General features: G+C 39.6%; 2 protein-coding genes across 19 annotated transcripts in view; both read right to left on the bottom strand.

Annotated features, from left to right (window-relative positions):
* Positions 1-1,157: 1,157 nt before the first annotated feature.
* On the bottom strand, positions 1,158-12,189 carry LOC132955460 (sorting nexin-1-like). The gene is made up of 15 exons (XM_061028347.1): positions 12,030-12,189; positions 10,600-10,747; positions 9,223-9,335; positions 9,038-9,104; positions 8,788-8,831; positions 8,494-8,635; positions 8,332-8,410; positions 7,685-7,760; positions 7,417-7,530; positions 6,142-6,235; positions 5,801-6,006; positions 4,568-4,711; positions 3,815-3,895; positions 2,566-2,637; positions 1,158-2,381 (listed from the first exon to the last, which is right to left on the bottom strand). Exons 1-15 carry the CDS (start codon positions 12,147-12,149, stop codon positions 2,331-2,333), a joined length of 1,551 nt encoding a protein of 516 aa, XP_060884330.1. The 5' UTR covers positions 12,150-12,189; the 3' UTR covers positions 1,158-2,330.
* Positions 12,190-14,480: 2,291 nt separating this feature from the next.
* neo1a (neogenin 1a) overlaps positions 14,481-23,096 on the bottom strand; it is a 167,340-nt gene continuing 158,724 nt past the window's right edge. For 4 of the 18 annotated variants that reach the window (XM_061030579.1, XM_061030541.1, XM_061030532.1 and 1 more), the window contains exons 20-29: positions 22,488-22,682; positions 21,025-21,057; positions 20,738-20,806; positions 20,226-20,364; positions 19,779-20,023; positions 19,123-19,215; positions 18,594-18,764; positions 17,999-18,286; positions 17,343-17,479; positions 14,481-16,777 (exon numbers count right to left, since the gene is read on the bottom strand). In XM_061030579.1, coding sequence (XP_060886562.1) covers positions 16,625-16,777; positions 17,343-17,479; positions 17,999-18,286; positions 18,594-18,764; positions 19,123-19,215; positions 19,779-20,023; positions 20,226-20,364; positions 20,738-20,806; positions 21,025-21,057; positions 22,488-22,682 — 1,523 coding nt within the window. In that variant the 3' untranslated portion in view covers positions 14,481-16,624. Of the gene's footprint in view, positions 16,922-17,342; positions 17,480-17,998; positions 18,287-18,593; positions 18,765-19,122; positions 19,216-19,778; positions 20,024-20,225; positions 20,365-20,737; positions 20,807-21,024; positions 21,058-22,487; positions 22,683-23,096 lie in introns of all 18 variants that reach the window. The other 14 variants (XM_061030550.1, XM_061030713.1, XM_061030635.1 and 11 more) reach the window with 12 other exon arrangements.

A 23,096-nucleotide genomic window follows, 5' to 3' on the forward strand; every position in this document is an offset into this window, starting at 1 on the left:
AATTTAAAAATCACCAACAATCATAAATCTGAAAATATGTTCAAATAAAATAAAAAACATTCAACCAAAATTATTTAAAATAAAAATATAAAAAGAGTATTATAATAAGCGTAAAAGTTACAGTTCAGTTTAAAATCATATTAAAATTGTTCAATGAAAGGCAGCTGTAAACAGGTGAGTCTTCAACCTCGATTTAAGAGCTGACAGTTTCAGCAGAGCTGCAGTTTTCTGGGAGTTTGTTCCAGATATGTGCAAAGGTTTTTGCTATTTTTAACGATTTTATAAGAAAGACTAAAGCTCACCTGCATGATGGTCTGTATCTCAAAATTGTGATGAGCGTCATCCCTCTTACCGCCCTGTAGTGCTATAGTGGTCTTTGAGACATCAGTAGTCCACATCAACATGTCATTTTGATATTAAAATAAATTAAATGTTTGAAAACTTAGATTGTATTTTTTTTTTTTTATTTGGCTGGCAAATCCATGATGGTCGTGTGCATAACACTATACATGTAACACTACCATAAAAGCTCAGTTTTATGTAGCCTAATGTGTCTTTGAACACTTTAAACTCTTATGCTATAGTTTTTTACAATAAATTAATATACTGTATATTTTTGAAATATTTCCCTCCACAGCTCTAATTTCTGAGCTTTTCTAATCTCGAATTTGTTAAGAAAAATTGCAGCAAATGACATCAGTCAGCCTTTGAATTGTTTAGGTACAGTTCTCTTGTTTAAACTTATTTAACAGGACAGTTAAGAATCTCTTTTCTCAAGATTCCTATTTAAGGATGACAATAGAGTAGTCGACCTGCAGATTTCAATTTATTAAAATGTTTGACACAGGAGGAGCGCTGCTTTCAGCTCACAATTCTTATATTTCTGTTAATAGGGTACAAGACTTTTGGTATAAAAAGTGGATTCGCTGTTTTAAGTTTTGGGACTTGCACATCTTATCTACAACAGGAAGTGATTAGTTTCAAACCAACAGCAAAACTTTAAGTTGTGAACAACATTTCTTAAAGACACAAATTGACTACAAGAAGGCCTTTATCAATTATTATGAAGCACATAGATCTGTTATTTTATGATTCATCCATGTTACTGAATTGAAATTGTTCATTCAACGAAACACAACAAACAAGTTTGAACAGAGTCCAAAGCTTAACCAATCATATTTATTTTTTTTGACATCTACCTGTACAGCATTTCCAGGGAAATGTGTGTGCCAATGCAAAGTGGTTACAAAAATAAAGCACATTCTTACACAAGTATGACATGACAGAAAAACTACACTTACAAATGCAGAATAAGAAAAGGGACCATGTCACTTGAATGTCTGTGCCTTTCTGTCATCTTCAAATCAATGTTATTAAAAAAAGGCTACTTATAATTTCAGTCAGTGTTTGTACGACTCCATTCAAGTACTGTACATGTGTTTACATCAACAGTCATACACAGGGGCAGTTAACAATCTTTGCAGCACTTCCCAATGAGTTCCTTTGGGCCTCATTTGGACAGACACAAGAGTTTCTTCAAAGTGTTTATACGGAAGAAATGGATTCATATAATAAACATTATTCTAAGGAATACATCGTTGTAGAAAATACAAATGAGTGATTTCATTTCTCAGCCTGCACTCACTGTAACATCATATTTCTGTTATCGTCTGTAACACCTCTGACAAGACCTTAAGCTTGTCAAATCTAAATTTTAATGACTTATAGGATCTGTAATGCTTCATGTTATATACTGTTACAATGTGCTAATACTCCTGGTAAATGAGCTCAGTCATCAATAGTGGTTTCTTACTAAAGCAAACAGCTTTTTTTTTTTTTAACTGTGAAATACAGTTTAGTGCTTCAAAATAATCATCCGTCATGCATCAATCAACATGAGCTGTTAGAGACTGGAATGATTTACATACGTCTATCTTCTAATGTAAACTATAGACAATGTTACTCTAGGGCAGTACCTCAGTGTTAGTATAAGCAACAAATAAAACAACTTATATGTATCGATGTCTCAATTATAGACAAACAGTGGGCCTTTTTTTATATAGTAGGAGCGGGTTAACCCCTGTTGGATTCCTGCTTTAAACCATCTTTAAGTCAAGAATACAAAGAAGAACACTAAAGTAATGTTGTGTTTTTGCTGCGGGTTATTTTATCAAAGAACTGTACAAGTTAAGAGAATACACTATGAATAAAAAGAGACAAAAATGGATGGATGTTTGTTGTGTGTTTGAAAATTGTCCTCTCGGTTCTGGTAAAGAGGTAAAGTGTTCAAAAAAGGCAGTCGGGGTCGTTACAAAAAGTCTCCCTCTTCATTAAGCTATAGCCTTCGCCTCAGGCAGGAACGCCTCCCAAAACTTTATAAGCTGGAGAAAGGAAGAAAAACAAACCAGTTAAAGCATGTTGTGATAGTTAACATTCAATGTGTTTTAATGAATACTCAAAACAAGTAATCCGGGTCATGTCAGGTCACAGTTAGAAGAACAACTGATGCAGTGTGCACGTTGTGTTTAATACTAAAAGTATTCTAATAATAAAAAAAGTGCTTACCCGTTGTTGAGACTGCATCATTGCCTCCAAGTATTTGATTATCTGGCTCTTGAAGTCCTTGGATTTTTCTTTCTGAAAATACAAAAGTGTTGCTGTGTTTCAAGCTCATTGCCAATATTAAGGAGGACTGAAGGAATTCCTGGCAGAATTTCACCTTCAGTCCACAGAGAGGAGAAATAGTCTTAAAAGGTCAAACCTCCAGCAAATCTTTAATGTGGGACTAATCCAAAACAATGGATTAATTTGAATAGAAATCAGCAGAATAGAATATTTATGTGAATTCATGAAAATCATTTTCCATAACTGAAAAAGAGAGAATAAATAAAAGAGGGAATTAATGTGCCCATGAACAGGAGAAAGAATCATCCGTCTGATAAATAAGTAACCAATAAAGACTGCAGGCTCTACTTAGAGGCAATGCAAATGTCAAGGTTTGAGAACTTTGTTTTCTGAGCTTGAAGGTCACTATGCTTTTCGTTTAAGTGCCGAGTGCTTAACGTACAGTGAACAGGTTTGAGGAGGCACATACAGTTGTGAGGCTCAATGAGTAAAGGGAGTGAGCAGTTGAAAATTGTTGTAAAATTGTTCTGTGTGCTCAGAACAGACGTCTCAAACCATCGTCTGCAGCAAAACTGGGGATTTTGTCAACACTGAAAATAACTGGATACTCAAAGTAAGTATGCAAGAACAACATAATGATGTTTGTTATTCTGATAAAAATGACACTTAACACATATCAGCCTGTCTAACTCAATTGAACCAACATCAAAAACGTAATACTAATGTGGTAAAAGCAGGAGCAGCTGTAGATCAGAATTCATTTATGACTGATTTGCCTTTTATATGTTTGTCCACAGCAGCAGGACAATTTGAAAGGTTTGTTCTTCCCTTCATCATATCCCTGCAGACATTAAGATAACAGCAGCAGGACAGACATGTTGATAGTCTGCTTCCTCCTTTTAGAGAGAGCGCAGTGCAATCACTGACTACCATCACCTTAACTCCATTAAAATATGTGCACTAGGCATTAATGTTGATTAATCCACAGGTTCTAATGGTGATTATTACATTTATTTAACCAGGAGAAACTCATTGAGATTAACAAAGTGACAAGTTGTCACATTGACATTAGAGTCTTCATCTGACAATCAATATCAGAGAACATTTTATATCCACGTGCTCCAGAGTTATGAAAAGACATTTTGCTTTTACAAAAGATTTTTAAGCCTTTATAAAAGAATGAACATACCTCAAACCTGAGAACCTCCTTGCGTACAGTCATGCCAATCCTGTCGAAATCTCTCTCATACTGGGTGACCCTTCCCTCCCACTAAACACACACGAGGAGGAAAAGAAAAAAACGTAGAAAAAATGTTTAAAAAAACAACAACAACCACATACTTTTCCGGGCTGTGATAGTGAAATCTGAAATCTCTAAAACAACAGAATAGAAGCTATGTCATGAATGACCTCGGGTTCAAGTCTGACCCCCGGCCCACTCTCTCTCCCCAATTTCCTGCTCTATCCATTATCCTCTCAAATGAAGTCTATTTTCTGATCCTTTTTTTTTAAGCCCCCCACCCCCAAGAGGTCAGACAATTGTGTGGGAGAAACAGCCATTGCACAGATCTCGATGAATTCTAAAAGTAACTACTTTATCTGATGAAAAGCAAATCGCCATCGACATTTAATAAAGAAAAACAGGAACAATTTCTGGCTTATAAAAATAATAGTGAAATCATTGAATAAGACTATAATCCAGATAAAGGACATAAACACTTGATCATCTTTTTTATTTGTTTCAGAATATTTTTGTCTCTTCTGGTCACTGAAGATTTTACTACAGAAACAACACAATTAAACAAACAATAAACCCACATACATATCCTCTCCTTTAACAAGTAGCTGACCATTTTACCTGTGAGCAACATCAAGATGTTTGAATGAGAAACCTCTATGAGTCCTCTACAATAAAAGACTGAAGGCGTTTAGCATCTGTTACCTCAGAGATCTCTTCTTTGGCCTGCTGCAGTTTGTCGGGCTTATTGGCCCACAGCAGCTTGGCCTCAGCCTCTCTCTTCTTCTGGAGTGTGCTCTGAGCCTCCTGCCATCGCTGCCACGCCCGCATGCGCTGGTCAAAGCACCCCTGTGCACATCAATGTTAGATTACAGGACTGATTTAGTCACACATCAGTCCACATACCAAACAGAGAAAAGCTGGCATGCTTGCAATAAAACTGTGACTGTACACAAATGTAATTTATATTATTAAAAAGTTATTTAATACCATCTTCAGGTGGTTTCTGGACACTGAGGCAGACATTTAATGACGGGATTGTTGAAAAACATTTGCAAACCAATCACCCTCATATCTTTGGATCGCATTGAACACTTTGTTGAAAAATATTTTTCATTTAATAGATTCTAACACAGACGGTAAGAAAATGCCCTGATTAACTAAACCCTTTCAGTGTTTCCCCTGGGTTTCCAGCGTTGGGGACATGGCGACATGGCGACACGACGACACAAACACTTGAAGGAATCTTGGTGTTCATGTGTTACTTTTAATGACAGCTGTCCTTTTCTATCGGAAAGGTATCCTTAAATAACCTCTTTCCCTGATTTCCGACTCTATCCACTATCCTATCCCTACAATAAAGGCACAAAAAAATATATATATTATTAAAATAATATAATGGTAGGGGAAACACTGCCTTTACACAGTTACTTTCAGTTCTTTTTTCTTCAGTGTGCTTGCCAGTTGTTCCCCGCATCCCCTAGAACTACGGGGAACGTAACAATGTCCAAGAGCGTTTCTGGTACATCACAGCCGTAATTTTACAATTCATCATGCAGACGCTTTTATCTTAAGAGACATACAGTAAGTTAATACAACACAAGCAAGGATGTAGAAAGGAGGAAACAACTTATGATGTTAAGAGTCTTGTATCCTGGTGTAGTGAGTAAGGAAGTTGTTATTTAAAAAGACTGGTATGTGTGCATAACACTGTTTGTGTCAAGGAACGAAGAAGGAAGAAACATGCAGAGGACGGACAAAGCTTAAAATCAGCTTTTTCCCCCAGAAATGTAAAATCACAATTTGTTCCCAACTCATGTACAACACACATGTTGTCGTACTCACACAAGTCTTTCCAGGCCACACTACTTCTGAAGAATCTTTATCTTATTTGCTTCCTCCATTACTTTATCGACCCTCCTGCTGCTGTGAGCTTACCCTCATAGCACCCAGCAGGCGGATGTAGTCGGCCAGCATCTCTTCAAAGATGAAGAAGTCACTGGATGCCTGCTCCTGATGCAGCTGCTCCATCTTGTCCTCCACCTCTGCCAGCTGGGACAGGGCCCGAGACAGGGCTGTGTTGTCCTCAGAGTTTCCCAACATGGCCATACTTTTGGCAAACACCGCTGTGTTCCCACACAGCTCTGGTTATGAGGGAGGAAACAGAGAATGTATTGAGTCTTCAAGTTTGAAATAAGCCAGCAGCTGGACTGTTGTCCTCTGTTTCCTCGGTTGAATAAGCAGAAGACGTAAAGTCAAGAAAGGCAGAAGAAGCTCACCCTTCCTGTGATTGACGAGGGAGTCGACCAAGGCATGAAGCTTCCTCAACTGCTGCTCCTCGTTCTCCACCTCCTGAAACTTGTCCTCAAACCACTGAGAAACAAAAACACATCTAATCAACCTCTTCATATCGTAGGACGCACTCACACTAAGCTCAGTTGTCCTGTACCGAGCTGAAGAGTGATATTGTCCCCCCTCCCCATTCCCCCACTGGCCTGCACTCACACTGCTCCAGGACTAACCGGCCTGAGCACGCTTACCTCTTGTACATAACGTTGCAAAATAGCACAATAGGACACATACATGGCTTAACATGATCAAACGTGATTAGTTTGCAATGCAGCCAAACTAAAAAATAAAAAAAATAATAAAAAAGGGAAGTGCAGTCACATCAGAGGACAACACAGAGAACATGACAGCAACTTTAGTGACTTTGTGCCTTATTTGACTCAATTTAGTCAGATACAGCCAGAACACTTCGGTATTTCTCGATAATGAAGACTGTCAACGTTGTGTACCCGCGCGCTTGTTGTGCATTAACTGTGCCGGGCTGAAGCACACCTCTTCTAAGCGTGCAAGGACCAAGAAAGTGTACCGATCTTGAGCACAGATCGGAGCACTCACACTAGTCAAACGAACTGGACTTTAGTGGTTAAGTGTGTTTTGGCCCAGTATGGATTGCCTAGTGTGAGTGGGCCCTTTAATGGAATGGCACTTTTGTCTTGCTATAATATTGTGATAGGCAGTTACAATATCACAATACATTGTGATTTAAAAAACAACAACAATAACCCATATGAAAAGTAGTTTTTATATAATACGCCCTGATCTATTAAAGGTATCCTAAACTACATCCTTGGCTTGGTGCAAATCTGCCTAAATTAAGCCCAGCTGCTTGACTCTCTCTGCAGTTACATTTTTTTTTTACACCCCATGACCACCTGGCATTTACTAAATAAAATGTCTGTAGCCACTCAAAACTTTCAAATCTTTTACTTATGAGATTAAGTTATCTTCTATGCAAGTGTTTAATAACTGGAAAAATAGGAACACGACAAAATAGTTTCAAAACATCTAGATGTACTTGTTGTTGTTGTGTTTCAAGCTTTAATGTCTTGTAGCACATTGTGGATATTGATTTCGTCATGTTTAAATGTTCAGCAGCCTTCTCTGATTATTCAGAGTTTCATTAACTATCAAGTTTTCCCATTTGATCACATTATTTTAAATTGTATCTCGACATTGAGGTCACACTCCATCCAGAGTTCCCTTACAGTGTCAGACTCGTTCATCTTGATAGTCATCTTGTTGACAGCGTCTGATGCCTTATTGATCATTTTGAGGAAGCCAGCTCCACTCAGAGCCTGAGTGTTCACCGCTCGGGGAAGCTGGAAATAAAACACAAACAAAAAAACATCAGCTAAGCATTCATCTTGAGACAGGTAGCTTCATCTTAGCTTCGTAGCTTCATTCTTTAAATGGTATACAGTTTTAAAACAGCTTGTTTTTTTTAGAAAATCTTTCAAATCTTCCAATACTCACATCATCTCTCTCCAAGAACTCACGGACATCGGGATCCTGCAGTAACATTGGATGAGACACGATTCTCTGAAGATACCTACAACCAAAACATGGAGTGACAAAGTGAATAAGAAGTTAATTTAATCTCTAAAATATATCCATGTGGAGAAAAACGGTTAATGAGACCTTTGAGAGAAAATATCTGTCATACATTTCATTTTCTATTTTGGATTGTGAGGCCTTCCCTCTGAACATGTTAAACATGTCTTCAGTGTTTGAATTACATCAAGACTCCTGCATCGAAAGTCAAACTCTAAGTCCAAAGTCAACTAACCTGCACTACCTATACTTCTGTTACGTTCCCTCAGTATTTTTGTTTCACTGTCTATGAAATAACTGATGATCATGACCACAAAGAGTTTCTGCCACAGTTATATGATGGCTTCATGAATGTTGATGATTCATGCTTACAAAGAGCTTAATATTTGTTTATTTTCATTACTTGTAGAAATGTAATTTAAAGATATTGTGGCTTTTTTCTCCAGTATTTGGGTCAGCTTTTTCATGAGTCCTAAAGCTGTCCTCCATGATGATGCAGAGTGACCCTGCCCAATATGAGCACTACTAATCATCGCTGTTTCATTGTTTAAACATGAATGGGGTCTTGCCTCTCCAAAGCTGCTCGTCTTCTCTCCAGAAACTCTACAGATGACGGGTCGTCCATTCCCACCTTCACTTTGGTCATTCCTGTGGAGCCAAACAACAGTCACCAAATGGAGACAAGAAAAGGAGACATAGGACCAACACAGGACCAACACACGAGGACCCACCTACAACACTTTTCTCAGGTGGTGGAGGGATGATGCAGCCATGGAGAGACTGCTTGACGGACAGCTTCTCATATAAACCCAGGAAGTCACTGTAACGTCTCCTCACAGAGAAGACTTTACTCCTGAACATGGCCAAGGACGTCTGGAAGTAGAGACAACAACACAAGAAAGACACAGAACTTTAAGAACCCAATATAGTGAAAAGTTGGACGTTTTAAAAGCCATGTAAAAAAAGCTAAAAAATATACAATAAAGAATATAATACATGAAAAAGAATCAAGCTTTACTACTGACCCTGGTTGATACTTTGTAGGCCATGTATGCATTCATGCCATCTCCTAAAAAGACAGAAACAGGGAGACATGTGAAGATAGAAAATGTGGTCATGCATGAAATGTCTCTGTAGCTACATTTACAGAAAATGATCTAAAACTATTTATTCAGACTTTTTCTAAAAAAATATTGACTTATTGAATACATGGAAAAGAAAAAAGCTACATCTTCATTTTACAAACTAACAGTATAAATACAAAAAGACACTGACCGACTTTCTCTGGGTTTGTGACAGCAACATCCACATCAAAACTGTCCTTGGCCTCATCCTCCTCCAACTGTTATCAACAAGGACAACAAAAGACTTCAAATGTAGATTAAAGTGTTGGCGGTGCAAAAGCAATGTGCAATTGTTTCCAAGTTCTTAGGAAGTGCCGGCTCTGTCATGGCCCCTACCTGCTCCAAAGAGGTGGGCTGCAGCGCTGCAGGGCTCTGAGTGAACGAGGAGGGGGAGAGCTCCTTACGAGCAGAGCTGGCGGCTTTGTCTGTGCTCGGCTCTGCGTGGGCCTCTGGGGAAAGAAAAGTGCTTTTGATGTCTTGATCCAAAAAGAAAAGACGACTTTAGAGTATGTCAGACACGATCACACACCGCACCTTAGGTCAAAAAATATCACCTGATTCACCCAGAACACGGGAATGCTTTGGTAAGTCACAGTAGAAAAACTTTAGTGTAGGGGGCTAGGAGCAAAACAGTGCAGGTTTGTCATTGTAAATATATATATATTTAATATTATAAATGTTTCAGTATTATTTTACATTTTAGTTATAAGTGTAATTTGTACCCTAACTTCATTGAACATATCAGCTGTGCAAAAAAAACAGCAATTCCTTGAGTCTCCAAATGAATCCCAATGAAAGCCCATATTAAAATGCTCATTTTTACAGCATAAATAAACATGTTTACAGCCTGGTACAAAAATGCATTTGGTATTAAATGCTAATTTCTTTGTTGGGACACATTGGTGAATTTTTACTAACTCATCTGTTTTGTTTTATTAAGCCCATACGAGTTATTCATATATAAGTATTGACACTAGCAGCATAATTAGGGGTGTTGTTGAGTTGACTGACAGGCAAGGTAGCTATTTGCCAGGAGGCTCAAGGCCCGCCTCCACTTCTTCACCTGTTTCCAGACTGATCAAAAGCTAAGTTAACATAGCATTTCAAACATGGCGACCGCCATCGTCTGGCTTCATAACCAGAGGGTTACATCACTGAGACTGAGCCAATGTTTCATACAGTCTGTGATAATAACAACACTTACTGTGTGTATTCTTTTATTAGAACAAGAACTTTACATTTGAACTATGCTAACACATAAGTTAACAACTTAGAGTACAGATGATTTCATTAACTCCAGATGGATCGAACAGCGTAGGGACAGTGAGGAGGAATACTGATTAGTTTCATTTTACATGGAATCAAAAATCCATGCAAGGGATGCAGATTACTTCACTTTTGAGTTTGGGTACAAGCTCTGGAAAAGTTGGATTCTACATTTCTAATAAGTCAAATCAATCGTGCCTAGTGAACGCTCACATTAACAGTCTGTAAGACAGGCTTACTGCTGTACATGTGCAGTCTCCCAGCTAGAGTTAAAACCATTAGTAAATTAACTGATTAGCCTCATGAGCACTAAAGGGAATCACATGTGTAAAATCTGGTGGAATGCCCCTTTAGGATCTGCATTAAAAACATGACCGTGGCTTAAAATAAAGCATCTCACAAGACATTGCTGGCACTCCATGGAGAATGAGGAAAAAGCCTACAAACCAGCAAACAGGTCATTGTCGTCATCCGAGTGAACGCCGTTGGATTTGGCTGCTGTGCTGCCGACCTTCTCCTCACTGAAAATGTCCGAAGGCTCTTCAGCAGCACCGTCCGGCTGGGAAACTCCTCGACTCACAGCCACAGGGTTACTCTGCAGACGGAGAGGACACGTTGCTTTAATGAGCCACAGACACACAGACAGAGTGCTTATCTTGTCAAGTGATAGTATGCACATCAGACATGCAGTGGAGGAATGTAACCATGTACATTTTCTCCAGCACTGAGAGACTTCTGAGAGAATTTGATGCATGCTTTATTTACTTTACAACATTTAAGTTTTGCTATTAAATTAGAGGAAGAACTTGTATAAAATGCAACAAATAAAACAAACCAGCTACATATATAAAGCTTTAGCTAAAACTTGATAAACTGATGAATAAAAATCGTTTTTTTTTTGTTTTTTTATCATTGTCAAGTCATTTCTTAACCCTTAGAGTCACCAGAGATTAGACCCTACACTCTTCAACAAATCAATGGAATCAATGTATTTATGCAACGTATGTCAGATTTATATTTTGGTCTGCACCAGAGGATTTCAGGTTTGAATTATTTTGAGTTCTCCACATTTTAACACCAGAAAGAAAACAACCTCAGCTGGTAATTTTTGACCAACGTATGCATCTTAATAGAAATAATAAATAAAAAAAAAAAAAAAAAAAACCCTGCTTCTCAAAATGTAAAAAGAGTTTATGTGTTTGTGTAGATGTGAAAATGTCACTTTGAGCTCTGGTAAAGTTTATTTTAAGAATTTACCAAAGAGTCAGTGGACTAGTTGACATAACATTATGAAAATATGACTTGATATGCATTAACACTAATCATCTACAAGTGTATCACAGTGTAGTAACAGTCACAGAGGACAGTTTTCTTCTGTTCTTTTCCCCCTTTTATTTTCTTTACTCCATGAGGACTTGTTTTTTTAGAAAGTGCTTCTTCTTATCTTCACACTCCCTCCTGTTCAATGTAGATAAGTACAACTGAGAGGGTGGTCATCTGAGTTGTACTTCAGCCAAGACCACCTCAAAATGTCTTAATGAGAATAATAGATACAAGCAAACATTTAAAAATCTACAGTGAAGAAGCAGGTCTGCAGAGGAAACATAAACAAAGATTAAAACTTCGTGTCTGGGAGTCAAACACGCCCAGTTTACTAACTTCTCCTACATTTGTGACTCAGTTTCGTTAATATTTGAATACAAAACCATACAGTTTGTGTCCTCTTTGTCAGCAGCTCTGTTGTTTTTTTTGATGCCATGAATGCAGGTCAGATGAGATAAAGAGGCTGAGCAAGTGGCTCCCTCTCTTATCGTGAATGCAAGTCAAAACCTTCACACACCTGTCATCATTATTCACATTTAAACTTCAAAACGTACGTTATTGACGAAGATGTCCTCTCCCTCGTCGCTGTCTCCGTCTGCCATGTCAAGCGGTCCAGCACCGGGCTCCTCCGAGGCAGGGAAAGGAGGAGGACTCCGATCTGAGCTGGCCGCCATATTCCGTGTTGTGTGTGAGAGGGAATGACGTAGGCGGAAGTTGCTGGAAAAGTTGAAGTTGAGATCGGACGGCTGCAGCGACACCTGCCGGTCTGCCTTCAAGTCTGATTCATTTAAATTTGACGACCTTTAGTCATTTTAAAAATACGAAGATAAAAGATAATACGCGGAATTCATTCCTTTTTTTTTTGTGGTACAGGATTTGAAACAATTACAATTTCATAAATTGAAACACCATTTACATGAACATGTTATTTCCCACATTGCCTATTCACATTTTATTTTTGTGTCGTAAATGTTGCTAAACCATTTTAAGAACATAGATTTAAGTTTTTGTGCTGTATAGTCTAGATAACATTTAAAAAATATATATATTATTAAAGGATGCAGATCAAGAATATTTTTTAAATCTTTTCTTTGTTGACAAGTTATTAATTGTATTTAACTCTCAGGTGCAGGCTAGGGGGCTTTGGACAGAAGTGTCTTCCAAATAAAATGATTGAATTGTATTTTCTTATATACCTCCGCTTTTATTTTAACTCCATTTACAAGTAGAGTTACTTTCCTTGCAACTCACCTGATGTGACGGGGATAATCATAGAGCTTCCCCTAAGTCCAGAAACATTTCCTCCAACGTTTCCTGCCACAACACTTAGGTGAAGTGATTGAAAAAGGCAGATCCACTGCTTTAGATGAATTTAAATTAAATTGATGTCTGAACTGAAATAAAATCACCTATAATCTTACATTGTACATGTCAGCATTTTCAAAATGTCATGTCAACCTGATACCAAATGCTGAGTGAGTCACTTTTAACAGCCATCCAGGCAAAAAGCCAAATTTATCGTGAGTGACTGGTGGAGAACACCAAACCTCCAAGCTGAAGAAAAATAGAAAGCTATGAGTAGGTCAGTCACTGCTGAGGATTGTCTTAAAGATGAACTTAAGAAGTAAGGTGATACACACTAAACTTCAGTTATGAGAATTTGTGAATGTATTAAAAAATGGCTCAATTGATTGATTTATATTTGAGCGTGTACAAAGAGGCTTTGGTGCTAAAGAAAATGTGACAATGTTAAGAGGAGCCATGCTTGCAACTATCGGACATCTTTACCTTCAACAGTTGGTCAGGGTTGAAATCTATGCACCCTGGCACTCCAGTCCAGATAAACATTTTATGTGTAAGAAACAACCTCGTGTTTATCTGTGATGACTTAATGGAAACCAGTCAGGGCTCATCTGGGTAGACAGTAGACCACTTGGCTCTCATCCAGTCTCAACGTTCACTGTCACAAAAATATGCTGACTTCCGGACAATTGATATTCCTCTGAATTTCCCACAAGAGGACCAACAGCAACATGCTGAAAGAGCCCACGCCCAGCTGAAGCCCACCTGACCAGGTAAAGCCTCTGTGTTAACAGGCAAACTATCTTGTGATATTAATATTAAAGAACAAGTTTTAAAATGACATCTGTAAATGTGTATGGATTCAGAAAACAGGTTTTTTTTATACCATAACTAAAGAAGACATCCTTGACATCTGGGCTAGATGTAGTGTAGTAGTAGTAGTGTTCTCTGCCAAAAAAATATCCTCCTGCTGACTTTTCAGAGTTAAACATATCACTCACTGTGAATATTCACGGTGGAAAATATAAACAAAGGCTGATTCTGCAGTGTGCTGTTACTTCATTTGACACATGCAGAGGTTATCTAGGCATTCAAAATGACTACTTTTGGGGCACTGATAGCCTAGTGGTTATGACGTGCCCCATGTACGGAGGCAACATCCCTCAGAGCAGTGGCCTTGGGTTCAAATCCGACTTCGGCCCTTAGCTGCATGTCATCCCCACTCTCTCCTCCCAACATTTCCTGTCTCTCTTCAGCTGTCCAATCTAATAAAGGCAAAAAGGCCAAAATAATAGCTTTAAAAAAATTATAAAAGTTTTTTTTTTTTTTTTTTAATTTTTTTTAAGAGATGATCAGTCGTACAGAAACAGAAACTTCAGTACTGATTTCAGTCTGGTTCATGAGCGCCTAAAAACTCACAGGAGCTTTAATGTCACAGAGAACATTGATGTGGAAGTGCAATTAGTGTCTTTTCATTTTCACACTACCTGAGTAAAATAATGAATCCATTCATTGAAATTCTTGCTGATCAGTTATTTGTTTTACTTCATCAATCATCTTAGCTCAAGCTGCTTCTTTACTCACAATGAGCAGTACGTACTTTTAATATTTGACCCATTTCTGTACTTTGAAAATATGAGGAAATGTCAAACTGTCAGTGGAGGGGCATCCTTATGGTGTTTGATGAAAAGAAGACGAGCACAGGTTTTTACTTTGTTAGTATTCATAATAGTTTGTATACACAATGTATAGGAGCACCAATAAAAAAACATATTTTTTTCAAACCTTTTTTTTTTCAACATTTTTTAAAAAGCCACTGATTTTGTTTTCTACAGAAAGCAAAAAAAAAAAGAGCTCTGTACATGAACAAGCAACAACAGAATTCCTCATCACGAGCTGCAAATTCAACAACTCAGCTGCTCAAATTCATATCATCTCCGAAGCAAAAAAAACATAAACAAAAGAAAAAAAAAACATAAAAAACAAGACCAGCTGCCTGCTGCTTACCTAGGACACTACGTTACACAAACAGCTTCTGATATTTAAAACACAAGATATGTAAGAAATGTACTTTTCAAAAATTGTGAAAAAGTGCAATACAGGTTCAACTGTTTACAACTCAATAGATTATTTCCCAAATGGAGTCCGGTCCTTTTTCTCCCGCGTTTGTTTTCAATGATTCTTTCCCAAAAAGCGAGTTCCTTGTTTGTATCCATAATTTAAAACTCTTACAGTTATATTGACATTCATGAAGATGTACATAACGAGAAACATGGTATTCACAAAAGTAGAGCAAATTACTATGATTGTAAATGACAAATTTCTTTGGGTAAGAGGGTAATGAAAAACTAGAGATGATTTTTTTTCCTTTTTTTTTCACATTGGATTTGTGTACAGAACAAGCTTCTTGTTTTCTTTTTTTCTTCTTCATACAAAAACTACCATGTAAAAAAAATCTGGGAGTCCCATTCAAAAGGCCAACATCTTTGCATCGTGTGAGATTTGTAAAAGAACCAGGGCATCTGATGAATACAGCAAACACACTCCACCGAGGGAAAAATGCACATGTGGTTCAGCAGTACAGACGTCTGAAACCAAATATTGGTTTTTGGAAACGACACACATTCCAACAAACGTCTTGTATAAAAGATAACTCGTCTGTTGCAGGTGATTGATTGATTTACTGGGTGCCGTGTGAGTTTTTTTTTTTTCTTTGTAGGAGGGGTGTGGGTCAGCGCCCTGAGTCCTGGGTACCCCTGACCTGTGAGGAGATTTGACAGCATGACTCGGAGCGACATCCACGGAGAGTCGAATCGTCCCAACGTACAAACATGTTGGTAAGGCCAACATGGTCTTACCAACAGGCCGAAAACGGAGCTCCCACAACAAACTAAAGGCTGAAAAAGGAGACGTGTTAATGTACAAAGCGGGCAACACAACGCCAGAGAAGAATGTACTGTAGAAACACTTCGGGGCCTCTCTCCCCTTCAGCTTCAGGATTTACTTGTTCTCCCATTTTCATCCCAAATAATAATAATAATGAAATATGGGAAACATCAAAACAATGAGGCAGTTTAAAAAAAAACGAACACACAACATATGTACATGTTTATAAGAATATGTGTGTAAAAAAATAATACAATAACATAGAAAATAATAAAAAGTCATGGCACAACATACGACACATGGGGAGAAAACAAAGAACAGGTTGATGAATAATGTGGGTTTGTAAAGTAGGAGGGGGCTGAAATCCAATGTTCACTTCACTGAAACGGCCCAATAGATATACAAAATGCACAAAGAAAACACTAATCAAACAAACACTGTGTGTAGACTGCGCTGCATGAGCACCAACATCAAAAAACCAGCTTCTTTTTTTTTTTTTTGGACTTTCTCCTTTTGACTTGACATTGAATCAACTGTCTCGAGTGAGCATTCAACGAATAAAAAAACCTACCGCAACGTATTTTTGCTGAGGAAAAAATTCACAATCTTCCGGATAAAAGCGACCAATGTTTAAAAGTTCATTGTCTCTGAGAACGGTTCTTCACAAGAAGATGAAGCGTGTCACTTTTTCTTTCCTCTCATGGCAATCTCCTTCCTGAGACTGAGCAAGGTAAGCCGAAAAAAGTTCCTAAGTGTCAGTCTAGAGTTTTTTTTTTTTTTTTCTCTGCAAAGGGACAGGAGAGTTATTTGGGCACAAGATGCCATTTAGTGTCCGCCAGCCTCTGGCTCCTAGGTTTATGTTTGGATGTGTTTGTTTGACTGTAAGAGTGTGTGTCTTCCTGTATGTGTGTATGTTGGTGACAGAAAAGGTGTGTCTGCGTGTAAAGGTGTGTGTGAGTGCTCATGGCGCTGTAGTGATGGCGTTCAGGTCCTTCATCAGGCCCTCGAGGTGGGCCATCTCCTCGGTCAGCTCGTCGGGCTCGTAGCTCTGAGGGAGAGGAACAGGGTTACTGCGGGGGGCGGGGGAGGGGCAGGGAGGGAGGGAGGCAAGCACCTGGAAGGAGGAAGGAAGGGAAGGAAGGGAGGAGAAAAGAAGGGAGGAAAGGAGAGGAGGAGAGGGTCAGTCAGGGATCTTCCAGAGGACAGGGGGAGTCGTATGGGTGGGGTGAGGCGAGCTTGGGGGGTTGTGTCAATAGGGCTTTAAATGGAAACAACAGAAAGAGGCAGCAGACAAAGCAAAACATCCAAAACCAAAGAGAAGTTGACAAACATTAAGGATTAGGAGATGGAGTAAATTATATAAAGTCATTCCAGTCATGGGTTTTGTTAAGGTAAGTTGTTAAATGGATCGAAATGCAGCCGACAACGCAACAAAAAAATGGTGAGAATTGAAGTTGGACGGAATAAAAAAGAGAGAAAGAACAAACAGAAAATGTGGTTAACACCAACATCTAGTTCAAAGTAACTTCATAATCCAGTGCCCAAAGAAAACCTGACATGGATTTGGAAGGAGTGTGTGATTGATATAATTTTGCAACACAAGACTGAAACAGTTTTAAATATTTTCCATCAAAAATCCTGCATTACTACAAGCAGCCAGTAGGGGGTGCTATACTCACGCTGTCTACATCCTCCAACATCTTGCTGGTCTCTGGAACATCGGGGGCGTTGGGCACAGTGACTATCAGCGGTGTTCGTGTCCTTCCTAATGTTCCAATAGAGGCTGTTTTAACAACATGGGGGTGAGTAGGAGGCCCTGAAGGCAGCACAAACACAACGGTCAGTGAAGGCAACAAATGGCCTTCCATGCAATTTATGGACATGCATACAGACAATCTCCAGCTAGTGTCGAGAAAGTGAAGATGAAGTCAATAAACGTGACTTAATAAGAGTCTTAATATCAAATTTGTACAAACTTCAGTTTTGTAATCCTAACATTTAAAAAGATCTGGATCAATAGCCAATCATGAACTAAATGACGCAGGTTTAAAATTCATAATCATGATCATGTCTGTAACAATCTGAAAATAGATTCATGATTTTATGGATTTTATACTGTTTTTCCCGTCACTAAAGATCGTTTGTCACATCATCATTGATCAGTTTTGCTCAGTCTCAGTGTGAACAGCAGCAGGCCGTCTTGTAGACTGATGTGACCTGAGTTTCCCTCTGTGTGTGTGTGTGTGTGTGTGTGTGTGTGTGTGTGTGTGTGTGTGTGTGTGTGTGTGTGTGTGTGTGTGTGTGTGTGTGTGTGTGTGTGTGTGTTTCTTCTTACCAGTCTGAGCCAGCAGTGGCGTGCTGGGCAGAGCAGACGACTCATAAGTTGGATGGCTGCCCGCTGGGATTGCAGGTACAGCAAAGCTCTTGAGTGGGTGCGCATGGGCGTGCGGGTGGGCCGAGCGGTGGGGGGGCAGCTGGCTCGAGTAGCTGGGCTCCTCCTCTGTGGTGGTGGAGCCATGGTAGCTTCCCTCGGGGTCGACCATGATCTCCGACGGGCAGGAGACCTGGGAGGAGGCGGTGGCTGGGGGGACAGGTTCTGAACTGGGAGTGTTCCTGACCGACTCTGGAGAGGGTGAGGAGGGGAGATCAAGGGGGGGACAGTGAGCAGATCTAAGGGCTTCACCAAAAGTTAAAAAAATCTCGAGTGTATCTGCCTTCTGTCTTGGTGGCAAAGTCAAAGAAAAGTTCAAAGTCTTAAATTACAGGGAGGTAAGAGAAAGGTTAGTAACACTTTAAAAAACGAGAACGTGAGCGTAGCGAGACGGCGTCTGCATGTGAGTCAATGAGCAAATGAGAGATCGATGAATGAACAGGACCGGGCCTGACTCCTCTGTACTTCTCCTGTTGTTCAGCAGGGGGCAGTGTCTCACCTTCAGAGTCCACCCTGTCTAGATGGGAGATGGGGGTGGCACAAGCGTGCGGGCGTGGGTGCCCGCCGCCCTGGTGGTAGAGGTAGCTGCGTGTCGGCGATGCCAGGCTGCCCATGTGATAATGGTGGTGATGGTTATCGAGGGAATGGATGGGATGAGCACTAATCACGGCTGTGAATGGAAATGAACACGGAGACACACACACGCACACAAACACACACATGGGATGAGATGTTTAAGCGGCCGTAATAATGATGAAGGTTTTTGTTTCTGATGCATTTTTTGGTAATGAACACACATGATTATTCTGTCTGTATGTTTCACCAAATTGAGAATGAATCAAATAAACATCATCTGGAAAGAGGTGTCTTTAGCATGAGATATATTTCTATACTGGTTGTGTCTTTAAAAGATTCTTGACGCTCTGATTTCTAAATGTAAATCATAGTATTGATTGATCTCACTATCTGTAAATCCTGACAGTTATGACATCACAAACACACACACACACACACACACACACACTTACGCTGAGGGGGCTGTGCGTCAAAAGGCATCATCATTTTTGGCCTCATCCCCCGCCGGCCTGCTAGTGTCGACATGCTGTCCTCTGATTCGTGGCCTAAAAGGTACGGTGGAAACCAGCCAATCAGAAAGAGCCACGACTCTTTTTACTTATTTTTTTAAACTGATCCCTCTTCAGGATCCTTAACCAATTTTAAATCAAAGGGTTCTGGTTAAATCCCTGAATGTGATTGTTAAACTCAGCAGTCTTCTGTTACGAACTGATACCGAGTAGATTTACAAAATCTGCAGAAAGTTGGATTGTTTGCATAGTGTGTGCAATCATGTTGGGTAACACAACAATGTATGAAAAGCATGAGATGTTTTGTATGATCATCACAGAAACAACAGCAAAAACAATGAAACACCAACAGAATTTTGAAGGAACATCCAGTCATCCGCCTGAAAGCAAACCTGTCTGTATTAGCACATTTCCTTTGTTTAAAAAACTACTGCTATTAGTTAAACCCCCAACATCTTCTCCCCTGTCTCCCAGTCAAACTCAAGAAGTTTGCTCAGTGTTATTATGCATGTAAGCTCAAGCAGAAGGGGTGAATTTCACTTTGATCTCCTTCCTATTACATCAACTTTTAAGTCTTCCCTCCCTTGGGCAAGACTGACCACGGTAGGAGTTGCGTCGCTGCTGCAGGTGAGGGTCTCTCTCCAGGCCGCTGTCAGCTGGTGTGATGTCTTGCGAGGTGCGGGGGATGGGCGTTTCAGTCATCACTGGGTTGGGATCCGGCGACTTGTCCATGGGCTTGAGTTCCAGCCTCTCATGATGAATCCAAAGATCAGGAGGCTTCAGGTCTTTCGAGTTGCCCTTGTACTTGTGGGAGCCGTTTGAAGACTTTGAAGCGGCGCGTTTTCTGCAGGAGAGAACGGAGCGAGATGGGGAAATACGAACGTCAATTAGAGAGAAAAGATGGCAAAGTGGTGGAAAGAGAAGGGACCCAGGATGCAGCCGAGCTGAAAATCTGTTAAATTAGCAGTAAAAAAAAAAATGTTTTTTTTTTTTTTTAGAATGAGCAAGGGAAAGAAAAGGACATGAGATCTCACTGTGCTGCTTACTTTTTCTGATGGGACGTGGTGCGCCGTGTGCACAGGAAGGCCCCAACCACCACCACGATGATGGTGAAGGCCCCCACTGAGATGATGATGACAATGACCAAGATGTGATTTTCGCTGTTTCCTCCCACACCTGATTTACCTCGAGAGGAGAAACACTGGATTAGATATTAAGCATTTAGAAACAGCATTTAAAAAAGACATTTGTCGTTGGGGCGCATGTTACGCTCTGTGGTTGAATCACTCGCCCCATGTACCGAGGCCATAGCCCTCTAAAGCTGCAGCCCTGAGTTCTAGTCCTAAACTTGACCATTCATGTCATCCCCCACTCTCTCATCCCTTTATCTGAGTCCGTCCCCTGTCAACTAAAAAACATCTAAAAAACAAAACAAAAAGTAACTTAATGCCACCCTGTCAGGGAAATGGTACCATTTAAATTTTTTTCCAAAACAAACTTGCTGGAATCAGATCATGATACTTCTAGTTGTTGCTGTATTGCCGGAGTGAAATCTTACCAACTGCCGTTCCAGGGTCCTGTGGATGTTGGTTGCCTGAAGGTCCAGGCTTCGGTGGCAGATTTGAGGCTGATACAAAAGGAGAAAACATGTCACTACTGTGTTCAGGCCTTCACTTTAGTCACTTTTACTCCGTCTTGGTCAAACATTCATGACATCACAATCTGAACACTTCTACGAGCACTAAAAGACTTTCCCAAAGTTTTCATGACTGAAGTTGAAACTCTTTAGGAACAGGGACACACCGAGTGCAGAGTCAGCAGTGGAAGTGTAGAGGGGGAGTTTACCTTGATCATTAGCCATTTTGTCAGAGGACTCAGCTTAACAGGCCAAAGGAGAGCAGGGAGAGAAAGACACAATAAAAAAGCAAAAACAGGTTAGCTGTAAAGCTGAGAGAAGATGGAAATGAAGCCAAAGATGAAGATAAGGGGGAAAGAGAATGAAGCCAAACTAGAAGAATGTGAAATTGTGAGAAAAACCTAAAGCAACAGTGTACTACAGAAACAGCCAAGATGATATTAAAAGCGAAGAAACAACTTTTAAAAAAGAGAAAAGTAAATTAAAAAACATACTGAAAACTTAAACATATTTGAATGCAGCACATAAAGACTGAACCTAAAAAGCTTTTTACAATTAGAATGAGGTGTAGATTTGCTGAGCAGCCTTTTAAACCAGTCAACAAGGCTTATGAAACATCTTGTCTGCGCTCTCAGGAGAGTTTCTCACAGCTTCTTCATCAGGACAATTTGTGTGAAGTGTTAACTGGAACATTTATCCAAAATTGGTTCCGGCACATCAGCTGATTCGCTCAAAGATGATGAAAATTACATCCTCGGAGAGCCATGCATTGTTGGACACAATCAATTTCTGATTATAGCGTGTATGTTTTATATAACGACATAATATGATGAAATACTTAGACTATGCAGCGTGTTCACAAACATATCTTTTGAAGTCTGAGGATCTTTGCAGTGTGAAGCAGTCAAATCTTAAAGAGATATTTTTGGGTCATTTTGGGCACTTGAGAAAAATTGGACCAGGGCTGCATTAATCACATTTATCGTGATCACGAAAAAGAACATTCACCATATGGAAGAAATACCAATATGGAAGAAAAATGTATGTAAACCAGCAACGCTCTCTTACTCAGCATGTGTGCACTCTAACCTTTAGACTGAGGCCTGGGTATGATGGCCACACTATCACACAACTGAGATGCAGTCAGATAAAGCTAGAGCGAGCAGATGAACTGGTTTCAATTAAGTGGTGAATGAAAAAAAAACTTTGTGGATTTATTTTGGATTAGGTAGGACACGTTGTTAACACTGTGTAAAACATAAGGAACAGCAGATTAACGTAAACATGCTAATATGCACCGCACATCATTATCACATCATATTTTTTTCTCATATGAGGCAGGCCTAATACAAATAAACTTTGAACTTGTTTTTAAAAGTCTGGACATACAGCGTGGATGTGAATGCTACAGAATCATCCAACATCTACACAAGAATCTCGCTAAACTAATCCATCCCATTACATTACATTCCTGGTGATCAGCCGCTGTCACGATAACTCTCTCGACCTCTGACGCTCTCTGCACATTACAAACTGGTTGGCACTTTTTCTGTTTCTGATAAAAACCTTTAAACACACAGTATGTATCTGTAACTATGACTGTATTGGGAATAATCAAATATCGCTGCACTGTTCCCCAATGCGTACTGAGCTCGTTGTCTTCCAAACTTACTCTTCGGAGTGCGGAAGTGTACAGCCTCAGACATGGGGCCCATGCCCTTTGAATTTCTGGCCTGGATCTTGAAGTAGTAGGTGGTGTCCAGAGTCAGCTCCTGGATCTGATGAGTCAGGCGGTTTCCCACGACGGGCTCAATAACCCAGTCGTGGACTTCAGCATTCACATCGGTGCTGTAATAGATGATGTAGCCTAAAACAGAGAGGGTCAGAGAGGAAAAGACAAACAGTTGAAAATCATTGCTCTAAAGGCTGCACAGAATCATGTTTTTGTGCCACATGTTTCTTCTCTGAAGTCAAACTGCAGAGTCATGTATCACATTCTTCATTGCATTTATGTAATTCACTGCATTGCATCTTCTTTGAGTGTAGCGCTTGAGGCTGCAGTTTGGACTACAGATGGAGACGAATGATCCTCTCTGATCACATTGCCAGTAAAGAACATTTCTTTTGAGATGGTTAATATGTTATCCTTAGCAGAGCACCTTCAGTTACGCTTTATGACGACTTGTAGCAAATAAAACTAAAGAACAACAAGACAGAAATCTGACTTCTCAGTCCAGAAACACTTTATTTTATTGTAACGTCCAAAAGGTAAGTTGAACCT

This window comes from Labrus mixtus, chromosome 1, assembly GCF_963584025.1.
Source record: "Labrus mixtus chromosome 1, fLabMix1.1, whole genome shotgun sequence".
NCBI lineage: Eukaryota > Metazoa > Chordata > Actinopteri > Labriformes > Labridae > Labrus > Labrus mixtus.